This window comes from Heterocephalus glaber, unplaced genomic scaffold (assembly GCF_053883595.1).
Source record: "Heterocephalus glaber isolate CG9 unplaced genomic scaffold, H.glaber_assembly_v1.0 deba00001687, whole genome shotgun sequence".
In the NCBI taxonomy this organism is placed as follows: domain Eukaryota; kingdom Metazoa; phylum Chordata; class Mammalia; order Rodentia; family Bathyergidae; genus Heterocephalus; species Heterocephalus glaber.
Window position 1 is genome coordinate 13372218 of NW_028258412.1, and position 21579 is coordinate 13393796.

General features: G+C 47.6%; 1 protein-coding gene across 2 annotated transcripts in view; it reads left to right on the forward strand.

Moving 5' to 3' along the window:
- The window catches only part of Gcn1 (GCN1 activator of EIF2AK4), a 64128-nt gene that overhangs the window by 26074 nt on the left and 16475 nt on the right, over positions 1-21579 (forward strand). For both annotated transcript variants that reach the window (XR_002394489.2, XM_004843682.3), the window contains exons 19-42: positions 204-393; positions 491-615; positions 1371-1549; positions 1956-2049; positions 3307-3420; positions 3537-3735; positions 4583-4738; positions 5198-5379; positions 6366-6446; positions 6761-6904; positions 8554-8681; positions 8846-9035; positions 9226-9296; positions 10440-10605; positions 11000-11194; positions 12253-12499; positions 12991-13112; positions 13454-13568; positions 14264-14443; positions 18631-18851; positions 19954-20022; positions 20331-20469; positions 20559-20755; positions 20920-21062. Coding sequence is in view for 1 of the 2 variants with exons in the window: in XM_004843682.3 (XP_004843739.2) it covers positions 204-393; positions 491-615; positions 1371-1549; positions 1956-2049; positions 3307-3420; positions 3537-3735; positions 4583-4738; positions 5198-5379; positions 6366-6446; positions 6761-6904; positions 8554-8681; positions 8846-9035; positions 9226-9296; positions 10440-10605; positions 11000-11194; positions 12253-12499; positions 12991-13112; positions 13454-13568; positions 14264-14443; positions 18631-18851; positions 19954-20022; positions 20331-20469; positions 20559-20755; positions 20920-21062 (3647 nt within the window). In the remaining variant the exon portion in view is untranslated. The remainder of the gene's footprint in view (positions 1-203; positions 394-490; positions 616-1370; positions 1550-1955; positions 2050-3306; positions 3421-3536; positions 3736-4582; positions 4739-5197; positions 5380-6365; positions 6447-6760; positions 6905-8553; positions 8682-8845; positions 9036-9225; positions 9297-10439; positions 10606-10999; positions 11195-12252; positions 12500-12990; positions 13113-13453; positions 13569-14263; positions 14444-18630; positions 18852-19953; positions 20023-20330; positions 20470-20558; positions 20756-20919; positions 21063-21579) is intronic.

The following is a 21579-nucleotide window of genomic DNA, read 5'->3' on the forward strand; positions in this document are numbered from 1 at the left end:
TTTAGGTTCATATTCACAGGTGCTTTGTCCTTCCAGCCAAGCCTCACACCCTGTGGGTCCCAGTACAGGAAGCTGAACATCAGTCCCTACTGCAACAGGAACCCCAGAGAACAAGAGGAGGGCAAGGCATAGTGTGTCTGGTGTATTGCCCCCTCTGTGCCATGCCTGCACAGGGCTCCGAGCAGCATGTTGTTTCCACACAGGTGCTGCCCTTAGAGACTCTGGTGACTGACACAGGAGAGGTGACTGAGACAGGCAAGGCCTACGTGCCTCCAAGGGTCCTGCAGGAGGCTCTCTGTGTCATTTCTGCTGTGCCGGGACTTGAAGGTGATATCGCTAACATGGAACAGTTGGCCCAGGAGATGCTGATCATCTCCCATCACCCATCTTTAGGTCTGTGGTTGTGGAGGGTATGGGAGAGGTGGGATCTCTGTTGGGCAGGGTGAGAGCAGGCTGGGCAAAATGCTTCACAGAGCCCCCTTCCCTCCAGTGGCAGTGCAGTCTGGACTCTGGCCAGGACTTCTTGCCAAGATGAAGATTGATCCTGAAGCCTTCATCACCAGGCACCTGGATCAGATCATTCCCAGGATTACCACACAGAGTCCCCTGAACCAGGTAATGGGAGTATGGAATGGTTCTGGCCTCAAGTGGCAGAGGTGTAGAGATCCCCTTTCCAGGGTGTGAAAAGAGAGGGCTAAAATACAAGAGGAGGAGTGGTGAAATATGGGCTTGGATCCTTGGTTATAAGAGATAGAAAATGCAAACTGGTTAAGCACAAAAGGAAACTTACTGCTTCATTTACCTACACAATACAAGGACATGACCTGCTTGGGCTGATGCCTTGGAATATTACAACGGATCCATCTGTGTCTCCTATCTCTGCTGTCCAGGCTGTGGGCTCCATTCTCAGTTTTTCTCTTTTGGGTGGTAAGAGAGCTATTAGAGTTCCAGGCTCATACCTTCTTCCTCCAACAGCTCCAGTGAGAAACGCATGCATTTTCCAATAGCATCAGCTAGCACAGGGTCACATTTTCCCAGTTGGCCTGGCTTGCGTCCTGTGCTCATCCCTGAGCCTGACCTTCTGGTCTGGTTGTGTGCCTACCTCTGGAAAGGATGAGGGCAGCTCCACCTGGCCTATGGAGATTGAGAACAAAAGGATTGTGTCTCCCAAAATCAGAGTGCTATCCCTAGACTAAGGAATAACTGAGTAAGGCAGGCACAAACTATAGATGTCCACTCCAGTAGACTGCTCAGAAAGGAAAGACTGTAGCAGGAAGGGAACCCAATTACCAGGGGCATTTAGGCATGGCAGGACTGCTCTTCAGTGCCAGAATTGGGGTAGACTGACTGTATCTGTGTTTGTCTGGCAGTCTTCCATGAACGCCATGGGCTCCCTTTCCATCCTGTCCCCAGACCGGGTCCTCCCACAGCTCATCAGCACCATCACCACCTCTGTGCAGAACCCTGCACTGCGCCTGGTGACGCGGGAGGAGTTTGTTATTATGCAGACCCCTCCTGGGGAGCTGTATGACAAATCCATCATCCAGAGGTGAGACTGCTTGTGGGTGGGCTCAGTTGCCTTTCTTCCCCAAGCCCTTGTTTTCTTACTTGTGTGATAGAGACAACACCTTCTTTGTAGTGTTTCGAGGAACAAATGAAGTAATCTATCCAATCATTGGGTGAATACCTCCTATGTTTCAGGCCTGGCAGTTAGGCCCTGGGTACTAGAGTGTGTCAAGTGTCTGGCACTGTCATTGTGCACAGTACTTAAAAGCTAGGTGGGATTTCATGGCTGGCAGGGAGGCTGAGGGCCCTAGTGCCTCTTTTCTTTTTTTTTTTTTTGTACTGGGGATCGAACTCGGGTCTTTGCGCTTGTGCAGCAGGCAGCGAAACCACTGAGCTAAATCCCCGGCCCCCTAGTGCCTCTTTTCAAGCTGACCTGTTGTATGTTTCAGTGCCCAGCAGGACAGCATAAAAAAGGCCAACATGAAGCGAGAGAACAAAGCTTACTCCTTCAAAGAGCAGATCATTGAGCTGGAGCTGAAGGAGGTGAGTCCTTGGAGACATCTCAATGTGGACACTGGACTTGGTGGCCTCAGGCAGAAGGTGCTCTGTATTGCATGTAGGTTGTTCCCCAGGATCATCCTGAGGCCCATAGCACACTGTTGTCCATGTCCTGTTCCTGGTCCTCTTCTGTAGCCCCCGGCCCCCAAAGTAAAACAAAAGCTGTTTCTCCCTAAGTACTGTTGGATCCCATGTGTCCTATGTTGTTGTGATGGTGCCACTTCCCTTCCTCCTCCAGCTCCTTGAAGGCTGGGCCATGTCTTGGCTCCTGAAAGCAGGTGCAGGGCCTGGTGCAGCAGGGTCTCTGGGGAATCCTGGGTTAAGAGACATATTCAGCTTTGAACAGAGCTGATTCTAATGGAGGCAAGAATGCACAGGGCTCTTGCCTGTCTCAGCCTGCTCTTTTCCCTTGGTCTTTTTTTTGGTACTGGGGATCGAACTCGGGTCCTTGCGCCTACACAGCAGGTGGCGAAACCACTGAGCTAAATCCCCGGCCCTTCCCTTGGTCTTTTTGAGGCTGGGTTCTTCTTGTCTTTCACATCTTAGCCCACGTGGGTCTTTCTCAGAGAGGTGAACCCTCATCCACCTATCCACAGTATACCTTACTTTTACGACAGTTCTCTTACTTCACGATCACCTCCTTTATGTATTTGTTTACTTGTTTCTTTTCTGTCTTCACCTGCTAGATTGTGAGCTCTGTGAGGGCAGGGACTTCATCTTTCCCACCAGGTATCCTGAGTACCTAGAACAGTGCCTAGCACAATGTCGGTGCTCAGTGAATAGTTTCTGAAAGAGTGGGCGATTACTCTGTCTTGTTATCTGCAGCCACCTGAGTAGGCTTTGTCCAGGCTTCAGCTTACACTGTGGGAGATATCTAAGGAGGGGTCTGGGCAGGAGGGGAGGCTGAAGTTTTGAATATGAAGCCATGGTCACCATAATATTCTGGAGTACAATGTAGGACCTTTTATTTCTCTTAACGTGTAAGAGTCTTACTTGCCTTTCTCAGCAGATAATCTGGTTTAAAAAAAAAAAGGCTTCTCTACTGGTGTCTTCATTCTGTAGATCTCAAATGGCTGTGGACTTTGTACGGGGTGAAGGGGGCCACATGCTGGGTCTTGGGGTCTGTGTCACAGACTTGGAGCTGGCCTAGTGCTTTTTGTGGAAGCAAACTTGCCTTCCTCTGGTTGGGAGGCAGGTCTGTTTCCTGGAGATGGGATTGGTTTGCTAACCTTGACCCTTCAGGAAATAAAAAAGAAGAAAGGCATAAAGGAGGAGGTGCAGCTGACCAGCAAGCAGAAGGAGATGCTGCAGGCCCAGCTAGACAAGGAGGCACAGATTCGGAGGCGACTGCAGGAGGTAAGTGGCTGCCATCACCACATGCTGGAGAGTGCTGGGCAGCGTGCTGATTCCTCCATTCCCAGAATGGGCCCAGGGGCCCTGCTGATCTGTCCCCTGGATGACTCTACTTACAGCTGGATGGGGAGCTGGAGGCAGCACTGGGACTCCTGGACACCATCCTCGTCAAGAATCCGTCTGGCCTAACCCAGTACATCCCTATTTTGGTTGACTCTTTTCTGCCCTTGCTAAAATCTCCCCTGGCTGCTCCCAGGATCAAGAACCCCTTCCTGTCTTTGGCTGCCTGTGTCATGCCCCCGAGGCTCAAGGCTTTAGGTTAGTCCTTGTTTGTTGGCTGTGGGGATGGCCCAGGGCAGTCTGGGAGGAAGTGGGGATGCCCCTGAGTGCCTTTGGAGAAACCCACACTGCTGAATTCTGTTTTCATAGGGAAACAACCTGTGGAACCTCAAGCTAGTCTTGGGAGTGGCGTAGTATGTCCGGTTCTCTCCATTTGGGCCTTGTCTGCCCTCACTGGGAACCAGGTTTTAGATGCTATCCAGTGTCCCATCTTTCTGTAATGGTTTTGAAGCTGTGACATCAAGTTCAGTGGCGGCGAGGATGGTTTAGCCACAGCCAGTCAGTGCATCCCAGAGCTCCTACACAGCTATATATCAATAGTGTCACCTTTAGCTTTCTGTTAGCTCTGAACAAAATCCAGGTGGTAGGTCGGCTAGGAATTATGGTGGCCTTACTTTTGTGGATTGTTTACCAACTCTTTCTAGCCTAAAGAGTATTTCTCTGGGGATGGAACCTGTGCAGTGGCAGTTAGTGCAATGGAGCTTGCCAGAGGTGTTACTTGGTTGGCTGGGCTTGTTGCATAGGAGGTGGAGGCCCCGTATGACTAGAGTGTTACTCTTGTCTGAATAACCCCTGCTGGCCTGTGCCTTTTCTGAGTATATTTGCAATTTCATGGGCATCTAAAGGACAGCTCCTGCCTACCTTCTCTCTGGTACTTTCATAATGATCAAGGGAAAAATTAGGTGGATGACATTTTGGTGAAGCAGAAGAGATTATTAATTCAGAGGAATGAGGCACTTCTTCTCTGAGTCCCTTTTTAGTGCCCAGAACAGACTCTCTGTCTTTGTTTGGGTCACCCGCAGCTAGTCTCATCTCTTCTTCACAGGAACTTTGGTGAGCCATGTCACTTTGCGCCTGCTGAAGCCAGAGTGTGCTCTGGATAAGTCGTGGTGCCAGGAAGAGTTGTCAGTGGCTGTAAAGAGGGTGGTGACGCTGCTGCACACCCACACCATCGCCAGCAGGATGGGCAAGGGCGAGCCAGGTATGAGATGGCATGGCACCACGGGTCCAGGGTGCTGTGAGCCGGTGTGGGGAGGGTAGGAGCTATAGTGTCGCCTGGGCTTCCTGAGTCTGTGGTCTTCAGCAAATCTTCCCCCCAGCCATGGTTTGCTCATCTGAAAAATGAAGGGTTGCATTAGTTGGAGGACTTCTGAGTCCAGGGCTCCTGTTCTGTGAGTCATTGTGATCTTGCTGAGGGTTTACTTTGGCATTTTCTTCTCTGTTCAGTCTGCCATCCTGGAACTGAACAGTGTTTGAGTTAGAAGCAGGATTGACTTTGGCTCTGGGCTACTAGCCATCATCCCTGTTGCCCTGCTGTGTTCTTCCAGGCATCAGAAGGGCCTCCAGCTTTCCCCCTGGCCACCTGCCCTGAGGTTACACAGGCAGCAGTGGCCCAGTCCTGGCCTGCCCCAAGGACCGTGCCTGCTGCTTGCTCTTGCAGATGCCGTGCCCTTGTCGGCACCAGCCTTCTCCTTGGTCTTCCCGTTGCTGAAGATGGTTCTGACTGAGATGCCCCACCACAGTGAGGAGGAGGAAGAGCAGATGGCTCAGATTCTTCAGATCCTTACTGTCCATGCCCAGCTGAGGGCCTCCCCTAGCACCCTACCTGGCCGTGTGGATGAGGTGGGCAGGATCTGTTCTCCTCTTGTTTTTAAGGGGCTTGGGGAGGCAGGTGCTTGTGATACTTCTGACCATGAACACTTCTGATGGTGAAGTAGAGGGTGTGCTTATTCCTACAGCAGTCATATGCATAGTGTGGTGGGCTGTGTAATGCAGAAAGTGGTTAGGCTGCTTTCATACGACTTATCTATTCTGGTTTTCCATCCGTGTCAGTGTGTATAGACCCATTTTATTGATTGTACTGGCTGAGTGAGATCTTAAGCTATGCATGGACCATGTTCTAAGTCTTTACCTATTGATGGTATTTCAAGGTTGTGTTAACATTTCCCCACTTTGACCAGCTCTTGTGTGTCTATGCCCCTTATGTACTCTGTTTGAACATTGCTATGAGGATTTGTGTTGGATGTGGACTTGCTAGATTATGTAGCATGTTCTGAGCTGTCCTTTCACTAAAAGTTAGTTTCCTTTTCTCCAAACCTAACAGCCTCAGGTAGTATGAATATTGCTAGTGATAAGTGATTCATTTTATCCTGCCCCCCCTTTTTTGAGAGAGGATCTTGATATGTAGTTCAGGCTGACCTTGAACTCACTATGTAGCCCAGGCTAGCCTCGAACTCACGGCAATCTTCCTGGCTCAGCCTCCCAAGTGCTGGGAGTACAGGCATTCGCCACCATGCCCAGCTATCTTGCATTTCTTTACTTGTAAAGTTAAGCTTCTCTTCATATATTTATGGTACATCTATATTTCATAGTTTGAATTTCAAGTGAGTTTCAGAATTTATTTATATTTATATATGATCCTGAGGATCATGAGTAGCTGGGGTTAGCACCTCTGGACCTAATGAGATTTCTACAGTAGAGTCAGTTGTGTGACCCAGAGTGATCCCCTGGGAGTGAGAGGATGCCATTTGCTTGGCCATTAGGTGTGGTTACAGACTTTCCCCACAGCCTCAGCCTGGCTCATCTCCTGTTCTCTCCCTCTCTCCCAGAATGGCCCGGAGTTGCTGCCTCGGGTGGCTATGCTGCGTCTTCTGACTTGGGTGATTGGGACGGGCTCGCCTCGCCTACAGGTGATCTGTTTTCCAGTTGGCTGATGTTGTGACCCTGACCTCGGGTCCTGGCATGAGTGGTCAAGTCCTACTGGAGCTGTCTCCCAGTCCTTGCTTTTGGACTGGGGCAGAAGGGCTGCATTTGAGAGCCAGATTGACTGTTTTCAACTAGCGAGGAGTTTCACTGGGCTGGCCCAGGGCTGTGATCTTAGCCCTGGTAGGGCTGTGGGATGGATATTCTTAGTTCAGAGCCTTCTCTGGGCTCCTCAGCCTATTACCTGGTCCCACGGAAGTAAATGATTTGCCCAAATGAACCAGTGTGTTTATGTCCTCAGGTTCTGGCCTCAGACACCCTGACCACCCTGTGTGCTAGCAGCAGTGGCGAGGATGGCTGTGCCTTCGCAGAGCAGGAGGAAGTAGACGTGCTGCTCTGTGCCTTGCAGTCCCCATGTACCAGTGTGCGAGAGACTGCACTCCAGGTGCGTTCTCACTCTCTCAAGGGACCACTGTGGCACCGTGTCACACTGCGCAAGTGTTTGAGCTATGCGATGGGGATTTGAGAGACTGTCCCTCACCCTGCTGGGAGGTCCTAGATGAAAGAGAATAGGTCACAGGATGGGTTGGAGTCCTTCAAAGAATTAGAAAACTAAGCAGTTGCTGTGATCTGTCATGGTCCATTTTTTTCTTGGAAGATTTTGCCTAAGTTTTATTTTTATTTTTATTTATTTATTTTTTGGTACCAGGGATCGAACTCGGGTCTCGGCGCTTGCGCAGCAGACGGCGAAACCACTGAGCTAAATCCCTGGCCCTTTGCCTAATTTTTAAACTGGAATGTGGATCTTCATAGTGTTACAGTCTAACAATATTAGTGCAACCTGCTCCCTGCACTTGGTTGGTCACTTGGTCTGTCTGTCTGTCTCTCTCTCTCTCTTTCTTTCTTTCTTACTGGGGATTGAACCCAGGGCCTTTGCATTGAGTCACATCTGAAGCTGTTTTTATTTTTTATTTTGAGACAGGGTCTTGTTAATCACTAAGTTGCCTGGGCTGGCCTCAAACTTGCAATCCTTCTGCCTTAGCTTCCCAGAGTGCTGGAGTTACAGACATGCACCACTGTGTGTGGCTTTACATGGAATAGTCTCAGTGGCTTTTGGACCGTAACTGAAAATTGCCTTGGAATAATAAGACAGTGGTTCCCAAATACTGATCCATGTCCTCTTGCTATTGATATGTGATGATTTTGTCTGGCACTTGGCAGTGTAAAAATGATGACACTGTGGTAAATTCTTCTTAGAAATTCATCCAACAAAAGGAACACACCTTTTCTGACCCTTTGTCTTCTTTATTTAGAGTTGTTATTAATTTTTACATTAAAAATATTCTACCACCATATACCATCATTTCACCAAAAACTTTTGGGGGGGGGTATTAGGGATTGACCCAATGTTTTGCACCTGCTAAGCAGGCACTGTACCACTGAACTACACCTCCAGTGCCCAGAAATTAATTTGAAGAGACTCTGAGCAGGCAGCTAATTGAGTTGATTCCTAGCACTTCTTTTTTTAAAAAAAATTAATTTTATTGGTCCACTTTTGATCACATTCATCATAGAGAATTTGTGCCTGTGTATGATATATCTTGATTCTTTTTTTCCCCACTCCCCTCCCCTCCAACCCTTCTTCCCTTCATTATTATAAAAGCTTTGTTTCCAGTTTTTTCCTTCTGTTCTCTTTTTTTCCTTCTCCTTTTCCTTTCCTTCCCTCTCCCCTCCACTCTCCTTTTCTCCCCTTCCCATTTGAACATTTTCTTCCTGCTTGCCAATATCTGTCACCCATTTGGTCCTTATTTACCCTTTCACTTTCTTTGATTCCTAACATTTTTATGTCAGCACTCTCCAGTGGAACTACTTGTATTGGTGGAAATATTTTCTGTCTATGTTCTCTGATGCAGCCACTTAGAAACGTGCTTGGTATAACTTATTATAGTTCATTTTAATTGATTTAACTTTAACTAACCATATGCACCAAGTGGTTGCATCTTGGACATTACAGCCCAGAGGGCAATAAAAAGGCAGGTCAGAAGCTGCTCTGAGAGGTTGAGTCTCATATGATGCTATTCCTCCCCTTCCCAGGGGCTGATGGAGCTTCACATGGTATTGCCAGCCCCTGATACTGATGAGAAGAATGGCCTGAACCTGCTGCGGAGGCTCTGGGTTGTCAAGTTTGATAAGGAGGAGGAGATCCGGAAGCTGGCTGAGAGGTGAGAGTCAGTGAGAGGCTGCTTTCTCCTGCTCTGTCCTGTCTCCCTTAGGAAGTACCTGAGCCAGTGTGCTCAGCCTCCAGTGAGAGAAGGGCAGGGTTGGGATTGGTAGAGCTGGTGCTATAGTTCCTTATCTGACCAGCCCCTGCTTTGGTTTGCTGCAGGCTCTGGTCTACTATGGGCCTTGATCTGCAGCCAGAACTCTGCTCCTTGTTGATTCATGATGTGATCTATCATGAGGCAGCAGTGAGGCAGGCTGGGGCTGAAGCCCTCTCCCAGGCAGTGGCACAGTATCACCGCCATGCGTCCGAGGTTATGGGCAGGCTCATGGAGATCTACCAGGAGAAGTTGTATGTGAGTAACCAGGGCATCTGCTGTGATCTGGTGGCATGAGGTTGGTTGGACTCTGCTCAACCTCCCAGCTACTCCATCTAAGAGACTTGGGGCTTTTGGTGGCTCGGGGTAGCTGTGTCCCGGGCCATTGGTCTGCTTGGCTGGGAGAGCAGTGAACATTGAGGGACATTCACCCACTTGTCTCTTGCAGCGGCCACCTCCAGTGCTGGATGCTTTGGGACGAGTCATTTCAGAATCTCCTCCAGATCAGTGGGAAGCCAGGTATGATCCTGCTATGGTCTGGTTCCTCTCTGAGATTTCAGAGAAGCAGCAGGTTGGCTAGGGTGGGTGCCGTGAGGAGGCAGCAGGTGACAGTGGTATAGGTGGAAGGTAAGAGTCAGACTGCCCCAAGAGTCAGACCTTGGCTCAAGTGTTGGGTCCTCCTGTGGCAGCTCTGTGCCCTTGGTGTGGACCTCTTACTCTCCAGGCTTTTGTTTCCTCATCTGTTTGAAAGGCACAGTAGAAGAACCTATCTTGCAGGTTGTTGGAACTACCCTATTACCAGTGTGTAAAGTGTGCAGCAAATGTTAGTTTCTTTTCTCCTACCTCCCACGAGTAGCAGCTGGAGGGTTAGGCAGATGTCTGGAGGAGCAGGTGTGACCTTGAGAGATACCTCCCACAGAGTAGACTTTGGGGTTTTTTTTTTGTTTGTTTATTTTGTTTTGTTTTTTGAGACAGTGTCTTGCTATGTAGTTCAGGCTGGCCTGAACAGGCAGTGATCCTCCTTGCCTCAGCCTCCTGAGTGCTGGGATTATAGGCTAGTACCACCATGCCTGGCACACAGCAGGCTTTGGAAAAACCTGATAGTGTTAGTTTTCTGAATGGCTGTATTCTGTACTCTGTGCAACTTGTGTCATTGTGGAGTGGTATATGGGCTTTTCTTAGTTCATTTCTCATTCCAGACCATCAGATAGGGATAGGATGTAGATTCTTTGCTCTAGTGACTTTCTGAAAAGAATAATGCCACTTTGCCCTTTTAGAATATGTTCCCTTCCAAAGCCTTCATATCCAATTCTTTTATCTCTCTTCTTTCACAACCAATCTTAAAGATAGAGGGGTGGGCATTGTACTCACATATAGGGAAACAGGTACAGTAAGTCCCCTGCCCAAGGACACACCTTAGCAGATAAACTCAATGTAGATGTCTGGTCTCCATTTGACAAGTGGATTGCTCCCCAAAACTGGGCAAGTACTCGGCAGTGGGCTCTGGGCACTGGGCTGTGGGCTATGAGCTGTGTGTGCTCCCAAAATGGTATTTGCTGTTGTCCAGCTGCTTTTTTCCTATGCTGGCACTGATTCCATCCATCAGTACAGGAGGCTCTTGGCTGGCTCTTGCCCACCCATATGCTCCCATTTCTTTCTCAGGTGTGGCCTGGCGTTGGCCCTGAACAAGCTCTCCCAGTATCTGGACAGCTCTCAGGTGAAGCCACTGTTTCAGTTTTTTGTCCCTGATGCTCTCAATGACCGAAACCCAGATGTCCGGAAATGCATGTTAGATGCAGCTCTAGCAACACTCAATGCCCATGGGAAGGTAAGAGGTTTTTGGCCAGCTGAGGAGATGGGGCTGAGCAACGGACATAGAGACCCTGAGTCTCAGAAATCCTGCAGGGCACTAGCCTCTGATGGGAAATTACATTTATATCTCTTTTGAGCCCCTGAGAGATTGTTAAATTCATACAAATATGCTGTAGCCCAGCCTGGTTGGCTGGCTTGTCAGAATCTCTGTTCCAGAGTCAGACCCAGGGTTGGTCCTCAAGATAGAGAATATCAGGGCTGGGGATTTAGCTCAGTGGTGCTACGCCTGGCTTGCAAGCCCAAAGTCATGAGTTCGATCCCAGGTACCAAAAAAAAAAAAAAAATCATCCTGCTATAGCCCACAGGGCTCATAGTCTTGACCTGTGGTTCTGGGGGACTGGCCTTTCCAGGACAATGTCAACTCACTGCTGCCAGTGTTTGAAGAGTTCTTGAAGGATGCGCCCAACGATGCCAGCTATGATGCTGTGCGGCAGAGCGTGGTGATCCTGATGGGCTCATTGGCCAAACACCTGGACAAGAGCGACCCCAAAGTGAAGCCCATTGTTGCCAAGCTCATTGCAGCTCTTTCCACCCCCTCTCAGCAGGTACCTGCTCTCTGTCCTGGGGCTCACCAGCCCCCTTGGGAATGGGTCCCACTGAGGAGAGGTCATGGGATGCTTGGGGCTGAATGGGTTCATCTGTCCCAGTCCTATTTCCTGGAGAGCCTGGTTTATAGTGAATTGTACTTCTGGGGAGGAAGTTATTTTGTTCTAACAGATTTCTTAGCTATTTCATATTTTTCTACTCGTTTACTAGCTATTTTTGTTGCTGCTGTTGTTTGTAATATAAATCTTGCTCTGAGGATATAAAGGTTTAAAAAAAAAAAGAAAAACATGGGCTCCTCTATGTCAAGCCTTCTCCTGGCCTTCTCTGCATGTTTGTTACCTGTTGTAAGTGCCTTTTAATGCAGCCTGTGCACCACAGCACAAAGGATTTTTTTCTCTTTGTTGAAAACGTGAATTTACGTATAATTTCTGTGATGTGCCTTTTGGACTAGCCAGAGCATCCTCATGAAATTCATAGTTGAAGACAAGCTTCCAAAATGGTGGTCAAATGAAGTGTTAGAAAACCCAACCCAGCCGAAGAGCCCCACCTGGGCAGCTGGCAGCACAGCGCTTTGCTGTTCCCACGTTGGGCTTCATGAGCTATGGCTGGAAGGCAGGATTAAATGTCTTTAGGTAGCACCTAACTTGGGCCCGGTCCTATAAAGCCCAGCCCAATTTCTCTGTGACGTTGACAAGTTTGGAAAATGACAAACACAAGCTGCTTTAGGGAGATGCAGTAGCATGCTTTTCTCTGGAAATCTTTCTGGGTGGACCCAGCCTTTGGGGTTTCCCCATGCTCCTAGTCTGCAGTCCTCTGTGTAGACCAGAGACAGCACCATAAAGGCTGATGCTCTTGTGAGTAATGGATTGCAGCATGTACCGTGATGGAGCATATATATCATGATGGATAAAAGGCTGCCTCTCTGATGCCCTGTGACACCCTCAGTAGTGGCTGAGATGGGGCTTGGGTGGTCTAGTACAGGTGCTGTACAGGGCCACTAGTCACTAGGAACCTGCTGTTGCTGAGCTTGCTGCACTGATGAGGTGGCCTCCCTTAGGTCCAGGAGTCTGTGGCCAGCTGCTTACCACCTCTTGTGCCAGCCATCAAGGAGGATGCTGGAGGGATGATCCAGCGGCTCATGCAGCAGCTGCTGGAGTCAGACAAGTATGCAGAACGCAAAGGGGCTGCATATGGCCTAGCAGGCCTAGTGAAGGGCCTGGGCATCCTCTCTCTGAAACAGCAGGAAATGATGGCAGCACTGACGGATGCCATCCAGGATAAGAAGAACTTTCGTCGGCGAGAGGGTGAGTGTCTCTGAGCTTGGTGCTGCCAGCACGGGAAGTCAGAGCCCACGTGGCCAGAGGAGGGATCTGGCATTTCCTTCCCAGCTGAAAGAATGTATGTGTGTGTGCGTACCCAGCTAAAGGGATGTGTGTGTGTGTGCCTGTGTGTCTGTGTATGCTGCAGAGGGCAGCCGTGTATGTGACCCATTCCAGCCCCAAACTTGCTGGTTTGGCCCAGACTTCCTAATTTCTAACTTAGCAGCACCCTTGGCTGAGACAGGTTTTGCACTTTGAGTTTTAAGTCCCAGGAAGGAATGGATAGCTCCCTGCTTGCTCTTCCTATTGTGCTCCATCACATTTCTGCTCTGAGTGCTGAGACAGAGGCTGTTATACTTTAATCCCACAGCTGCCCTGAATTGGGCTGAAAAGGTGGCAGGAGGTGGCCTGCCTCTTCAGTTCCCTGTGGCAGCCCCAGACGACTTTGTTCCAGCTGTCCTGCTTTCTCTCCACAGGGGCCCTCTTTGCCTTCGAGATGCTGTGCACCATGCTGGGGAAGCTCTTTGAGCCCTATGTGGTTCATGTGCTGCCCCATCTGCTTCTGTGTTTCGGAGATGGGAACCAGTATGTTCGTGAGGTAAGTCCTGAGGCTGCACAGGAGAAGTATGTGAGAGCCAGCCCTTGCTTTGGGGAGGCTGCTGGATGTGGGCTTGGCCAGGGGGCCTCTGAAGTGAGGTCAAGTCCCCATTGCTAGAATCCCTTCTGTGTGCATCTGGAGCACTCAATACTGGTATGGTATGGACTCCCTCAAGGTCCCTAACATCCTGAGTTTTACAAGATGTGTTCTTGGCTGTCCCTGTTTGGGGTTTGACACAACAGTCCCAGTATGTGTGGTCACTGGGGGAATATTAAGGCTAGTGTCAGGCCTTGACCCTTGCTTGAGTGGAGGTCCCTGAATGTCTTCTCTCTTCCCTTGAGGCTGCAGATGATTGTGCCAAGGCTGTGATGAGCAACCTGAGTGCTCATGGGGTGAAGCTGGTGCTCCCCTCCTTGTTAGCCGCCCTGGAGGAGGAATCCTGGCGGACCAAAGCCGGTAAGGCCACTACTTTCTGTCATTCTCAGCTCCCTGCTCTGAAAACTGCTTTAACAGAGATTCAGATAGCCACAGCTCTTGTCCTGTGTATGTGTGGTTCCCAGCCCAGGGACAAGCCGAGACTCTGCCTGTGGCAGCTTAGTTCTTTTATAATTTGTGTGCTTTCATGCCCAGTACAGTTCTGACATGAGCCTCCACCTTAAGTCAGGAAATCCCGAGCTTGAAAGTTTTCTCGGGCTTTAAAACCTTCTGCATCTAGTAAAACTTTGTAAAAATATAATTTTATCTGGAACCCTAATATGCAAAACAGATACAAGCAGAGCTGCTCTGGTTGGAGGACAGTGAAGGTTTGGTCCTTCTACTTGGGCTCCCCCTTGGTCCTTCATTCTTCACCAAGACATCACAGGTCCAAATCAGTTTTTTCATTAGTGGATAAGGAAACTGAGGCCAGAGAAATTCAGTGAATTGGCTTTGTATCACCACTAGGGCTAAGCCAGGATGCTCTTATCCTGGCCTGCCTCTTCCTCTCACACAAACTGCCCCTCACCTGGGATTCCAGCACTTAGCAGGCCTCAGGAATCTTTCACTCCCTGCCCTCCTCCCAGGGACCAGTTGAGCAGTGTGCAGCCAGCATAGGTGACTTTTGTTGGCCTGTGCTCAGTGACTCAGTGCTGGCACGTGTCTGCTATCTGTAGGGTCGGTGGAGCTGCTCGGGGCAATGGCGTATTGCGCTCCCAAGCAGCTGTCGTCCTGCCTACCCAATATCGTCCCCAAGCTCACAGAGGTGCTGACTGACTCCCACGTCAAAGTACAGAAGGCTGGACAGCAGGCGCTCCGGCAGATTGGCTCTGTCATCAGGAACCCTGAGATCCTGGGTAAGCTTCCCTGAGGGCACTTGCCCTGGCTGCCCTGCACCCCCTACTCCAGGAAGTTTGCATCCATTCAGCTAAGATCCTTGCTCTTGAGGACGTTCACATTGAAATAACCTCTAAATGCTGAGAAGCCATTCTCCTAGAATAAATTAGTTGAAGAGATTTTGGAAGCAGTCTGTTCTCCCACTGGTCTGGAGCAGACGTCATGGGATGCATAGATAGGGACACTGAGTCACTGGCTCAAGGGCAGCTTGACTCTGAGAGACTTGTGCACTAAGCTGAGGTGTGAGGTCCACAGGTTGACTGACAGTTGGGACCACATCAGTGCCATGCAAAGTGTTAGGCTATTTGGGAACTTTCTTTCCATCTCACTGTAGCAGGCCTGCCATACAGAGGAGGGTTAAGGAAAGGATTAGTCCCTTAACTGTATTCTTTAGTATGATTCTTTTCTGAGGGGTGAGAAGAAGCTAACTGCTAGGAAGAAACCCAGCCAGCCATCTTGACAGGTATTTTACTTGCTGCTTTTTAAGCTTCAGCTTGGAGTATCAGTGCTTCAACCAGCATATTGCTAAATATTTTTTCATTTAGAAAATCATGGGGGTTTTTTTGTTTATTTTACTTAATTTTTTATGGTACTGGGAATGGAACCCAGGGCCTTGCACCTGCTAGGCAAGTGCTCTACCACTGAGTTACATCTCCAGCCTGTGTCCTTGTTTTACTTTATCCTTTTGTTTTTAAGGAAAGTTCTTAAGAGAAGAGAGTTGTATTTTTGTTGTTTTAATTTTAAGAAAAAAAAAGGTTTTTTTAGGGCTGGGGATTTAGCTCAGTGGTTCTATCACCTGCCTTGAAAGTGCAAGGTCCTGAGTTCAATCCATGGTACCAAAAAAAAAAAAAATGGGTTTTGGTTTTCTAAGAAGCTATAATGATCCTAAGTTTAATTGCCCCCAAATATATGACAAAATATATAAGCCTAAGCCAGGTGTGGTGGTGCACGCTCTAATCCCAGCACTCAGGAGGCTGAGGCAGGAGGATCACCACAAGTTCAAGGCCAGCCTAAACTATGTAGTGAGACCCTGTCTCAAAAAACAAAACAAAGAATACATAAAACTATAGAGAGGAATTCACAAATTCATTCTCATGATGGGAGATTTCAGCATAATTCTCAGTTACTGAAGACAATTCAGTAAGCATACATGCTTTTTTAAGAAAAATTCATTTCAGCCAGGGCAGAGTAGCGCACACTTAAGAGACTGAGGGGAGAGGATCACAAGTTTGAGGGCAACTTGGGAAACTGGATCCAATCCCCAGTACCGAAAAATAATTCATTTGATTTTTTTTTTTTTTTTTTTGGTACTGGGGATCGAAATTCATTTGATTTTTATTTAAAGTTTTTTCCATCTTTATTGAAGCATCACAGTTAAGCAAATACATACTCATGTATATATTTATGAGTACAGTGAGATGCCTTGGTACATGTATGCACTGTGAAATGATTGCCATAATCAAGCTAATTAACATACCTATCACCTCATATAGTTTTTTTTTTGTATGAGAACATTTAAGATCTACTCTTTTAGTAAAATTTCAAGTATACAACAGATAATTACTAACTGGTCACCATGCTGTACATTGTGTCCCCAGAATGTCTTCACGCTGCCCATCTGAAACTTTGTACCTTTGACCAACATCTTCCTAGCTTCCCTCTCTCCATCAGTCCCTTAGCCCCTGGCATCCACTATTCTGCTCTGCTTCTGTGAGTCCCCACTTGCATAATACCCAACAGGCCTGGGTATTTTCATTTTTCTTTTTGAGACAGCGTCTCACTATGTGGCCCAGACTGGCCTTGAACTCGTGGTGACCCTCCTGCCTCAGCCTCCTGAGTGCTGGTATTACAGATGTGCACCACCATGTCTGGGTGTCAAACAAGTGGAAATGCTTCATTTAGGAACACAGCATGAATTTCTTTTTTAAAAAATTGAAATAAAACTTGCATAATATGAAATATGCTCCTAAAAGGATATGATTCAGTAGTGTTTAATATATCCACAAAACCGTGAAAGTCTCACCACTGTCTAATTCTAGGGTATTTCTATCATCCCAGAAAGAAACCTCATTCCCACTGGCAGTCATTCTTCATTTCTCCCCTACCCCTCACTCCTGACAACCACTAATGTACTTACTTCTATAACTTTGTTCTGAAAATTTTATAAAAATCATACAACATTGGGGCTGGGGATTTAGCTCAGTGGTTCTGCCACCTGCCTCGAAAGCGCAAGGTCCCGAGTTTGATCCCTGGTACCAAAAAAAAAAAAAATACAACATATATGTGACCTTTGATGTCTGACTTTTTTTTTTTTTTTTTTTATGGTACGGGGATCAAACTCAGGACCTTGTTCTTGCCAGGAAGTTGCGGTGCCACTGAGCTTCATTCCCAGCAGGTGTCTGATGTCTTAACATGTTTTTGAGGTTCATCTGTGTTGTAGAATATATCAGTACTTCATGCCTTTTTATGGTTGAATAATATGCCATTGCATATAATATATCCCATTCCATTCCACTTCACTGTACCACATTTTCTTTATCCTTTATCTATTGATAGACATTTGGCTTGTTTCCACTATTTGGCTATTAAGAGTAATGCTGCAAGCCAGGGACAATGGTGCACACCTGTAATCCCAGCACTAAAGGAGGCTAAGGCAGGAGGATCTCAAGTTTTAGCTCAGCTTGGGGAACTTCATGTCTTAGCAAGACCCTGTCTCAAAATAAAACAGGTCTGGGAATATAGTTCAGTGGGAAGGCCCCCAGTAATAATAATTTTTAAAAAAATGCTGTTGTGAACCTTTGTGTAAAAGTTAGATGTTTTTAGTTTTCTCTGTTAGATACCTAGGAATAGAATTCCTAGTTCATTTGATAACTATTTAACCTTTTGAGGAACTGCCATACTTTCCTAGTGTCCAGATGGTTGCAGCGTTTGACATTCCCAACATCAGTGTATGAGTGTCAATTGCCTGTACTTGTTAGTATATTTTTTTTTTGGTGCTGGGGATCGAACTCAGGACCTTGCACTTGCAAGGCAGATGGCAGAACCACTGGACTAAATCCCTGGCCCTGTTAGTATCATTTTTTTTTTTTTTTTTTTTAGTATCCTTTTGATTATAGCATTCCAGAGGGTTTGAAGTGGCATCTCATTGTGGTTTTTTTTTTTTTTTTGCTACCGGGGATTGAACTCGGGACCTTGTGCTTGCCAGGCAGGCGCTGGAACCACTGAGCTAAATCCCCAGCCCATCATTGTGGTTTTGATTTGTATTTTATTTTTTGGTACTGGGGATCGAACTCGGGTCCTTGTGCTTGCAAGGCAGGCGGTGGAACCACTGAGCTAAATCCCCGGCCCTGATTTGTATTTTCTTAACGACCAGTGATGTTGAATATCTTTTCCTGTACTTATGGCTCTTTGCATATCTTTAGAGAGCTGACTGTTCAGATCAGTTGGCCATTTTTAAATTGCATTAGTAGTTTTTTCAATTATTGGTCAATGTGTGTCTTTATAGTGGTTAAACTCCCTGGACTTGTGGAAGAGATAAGCCAGGTATTCCTGTAGGAATTCCTTCTCCTGGGCTATTGATGCTGAGTTTTCAGAACTTATTTTATTTTAAAAATTTTTTTTGGTGCTGGGGACTGAACTCAGGACCTTGTGCTTGTGAGGCAAGTGGTGAAACCACTGAGCTAAATCTCTGGCCCCTTAAGAACTTATTTTATAATAGGCTAGGCTACATGTCCTGTGTGCTCATTTCTGTTACTGGTTCATGGAACTTTGGTGTCTTAAAACAGTTTTTTTCACAAAGCCAGTATTTGGTTACTGGTTCCAGATTAAGGTCCTTGGTGCCCAGTAAACAGTCCTGTGCAGGGTTAGCACTGGATGCAGCTCAGTGCCTGTTGAAAGCAGCCCACAGGTGCCTGGCCTGGTTACAGGTTGCAATGCAAAGGGCGATAGCTATTGCCTTCACACAGCAGTTGTCCAGTCCTGCTAGTGGAGTGAGCAGGATGGGTTCTTTAGCAAGCAGCTCGTGGAGCTTCAGGGGGAGGTGCTCCAGTCTCCTTGCTCTTCTGACCCACTTTGGTTCTGGGGGTCCTGTGGCTTTGCTACTGCATAGACTAGTACAAATCAGCCTCTCTCCTGTGTGGAACTGCAGCCATTGCTCCTGTCCTGCTGGATGCCCTGACGGACCCATCAAGGAAGACCCAGAAGTGCCTGCAGACTCTGCTGGACACCAAATTTGTCCACTTCATTGATGCCCCATCCCTTGCTCTCATCATGCCCATTGTCCAGAGAGCCTTCCAGGATCGCTCTACAGACACTCGGAAGATGGCAGCACAGATTATTGGCAACATGTACTCTCTGACAGACCAGAAGGTAGCAGCCCAGCTAGGGGTGGCGTGAGATAGATGAATGGATTGATGCTTGTTTAGGATATAGAGTCCCCCGTGTCCACAGCAGGTTGGGGGGGATGCAGGCACTGGTTCCTGGTTATGATTTTTTGTTGTTTTGTGCTGCTGTGGATTGAACCCAGGTCCTCCTGTGTGCAAGACATGCACTGTAACACTGAGCTACATTCCCAGCTGGTTCTTGATTATGTTTTCAGCGGAAAATGGGCCATTTAGGTGGGAGGTAGAAATTTGGTCTCTCTGGGCATCTTCCTGAGCATGGTAAAGATTGTCTTAGTTCTCACTGTTTTGGTCCTCAGCTGAGGCCCCTCACGGGCCCCCTGTTACATGACATGGAGGAAAAGCCCACCTTCTCCTTTGACTTTTCAGGGATGTTAATGAAATAGCTGCTACTCTTCTTCCCTGTGTTCTCTTGTCTCGAGTATTTGCTTCTGTAAGCCCCTTAGAGGAATTGAATCTAGTTTGGGAGCTTTGATTTGTTTATTTGCTCCCAAGAATTTGCACATGTGATTTCGCTGTCTACCACAGTTCTGCTGTGATAGGCAAAAGAAGTCAAAAGTTATGTCAATCCTAGAAAATTTGAGAAATTAAAAAATTAAAAAAGCAAATTATACACACAGTCCTATAACACTAAGACAATTACTATAAATACTTTTACATTCCATTTAAAAAATTACAGTGTATTTCCATGTTACAGCAAGTTACTCATAAAACTGATTTTTAGTAATATACCCCAACAAGTTTATATTCCATAACTTACATAATTCTATCATTGGTCAAATAGTGTCCAAGGATTTTTTTTTTAACTATTTTAAGAGCTGCTGCAGTGAACATAAGGCATTTTCTATATTTAAAATTTTTCCTTAAAACCAAAGGCTACATCAAGACACAAACATTTTGAGGTGAAAAAAGAGAAGATGATAATGAAATTCTGAAAGGAAAGGACCAGAAATATTTCCTAAGAATTCCAGACTTTGGGGAGGGCCTTGCCCCAAGAGCAGGTGGGAGGAGTTGGGCTTTGGTCTGTGGCGCGTTGGGCTACACTTGATTCTCCTCGTGTATTGTTGCAGGACTTGGCCCCCTACTTGCCCAGTGTGACGCCTGGTCTGAAAGCCTCTCTTTTGGACCCTGTGCCTGAGGTGAGTCTGGGGTGGGGGAAGTTCAGTATTTTAGCCCAGAAAAGAGTATTTTAGTCTCCAGAAAACTGATTATTGGGAATTGGTTGGTTTTTTTGGGGGGGGGTACTGGGGATCGAACTCAGGTCCTTGTGCTTGCAAGGCAGGCGCTGGAACCATTGAGCTAAATCCCTGGCCTGATTATTGGGAATTCTGCAGAGTTGCTTTTATGTCTCTCAGGCAAAGGAAAGGAGGCTAGAGGTGCCTCACTGCTTGGCTACTTTGTTGTGAGCTGCCTCTCCTCACTGTCCTTGTTCTTGGTTCCCTCACAGGTGCGGACAGTGTCTGCCAAGGCTCTTGGTGCCATGGTGAAAGGGATGGGGGAGTCGTGCTTTGAGGACTTGCTGCCATGGCTGATGGAGACACTGACCTATGAGCAGAGCTCTGTGGATCGCTCAGGCGCTGCACAAGGTGAGGCTGAAGCAGGCCCAGGGGCCAGACTGGGAATGCCATCCAGGGGCCCTCAGAGCTAGTGAGTTCATTCTGCCTTTGTGTTATAGGGCTGGCTGAGGTCATGGCTGGCTTGGGAGTGGAGAAGTTGGAGAAGCTGATGCCGGAAATTGTGGCTACGGCCAGCAAAGTGGACATTGCACCCCATGTCCGAGATGGCTACATCATGATGTTCAACTACCTGCCCATTACCTTTGGGGACAAGTTCACCCCTTATGTGGGGCCCATCATCCCCTGCATCCTCAAAGTAGGTACCAGTGATCTTGCTGAGGATGGAAGGAATGGGAGCAGGATGCCACTGCTCTCCTGGAGAGGATAGGAGTCCCTGTCCTCTTCAGGGAGCCCCATTTCCTTTTGGTCAGGCTGCCCAAGGAGAGGCAGCCCTGGCTGACCCAGTCTCTGCATGCCCAGGCTCTGGCTGATGAGAACGAGTTTGTGCGAGACACTGCCCTGCGTGCAGGCCAGCGAGTCATCTCCATGTATGCAGAGACAGCCATTGCTCTGCTGCTGCCCCAGCTGGAGCAAGGCCTTTTTGATGACCTCTGGAGAATACGGTGAGAATGTGGGCTGAGAGGCCCACTGGACCCGAGTCTTCTTTTTTAGGAACTACAATTGAGAAATAAAGAGCAGAATGTTGCCGAGAGCTCCCTCCACTTTCTCGAGACCTTTGCTTTTAACTGTTTTGTCACCATCTAGTTTCTTGTAAGCCAGCTATGCTAGCACATACCTGTAATCACAGCACTTTGGGAAGCTGAGGCAAGGAAGACTGCAAGTTTGAGCCCAGCTTGAGCAACTTGGTGACATAGCAAGAGACCCTGCCTCAAAAAATAAAAGGGCTGGGATGTAGCTTTAATGTGAAAGCCCTGGGTTCATTCCCCAGTACCAAAATAAGTAAAATATATATAGAGAGAGATATATAGATAGATAGATAGATAGATAGATAGATAGATAGATAGATAGTGTGTGTGTATGTGTGTGTGTGTGTGTGTGTGTGTGTGTGTGGGTGTGTGGGTGTGTGTAGGTATATGTTTATTCCTGCAGTTTGTTTTAAATATTTTTTCCACTTGAAAT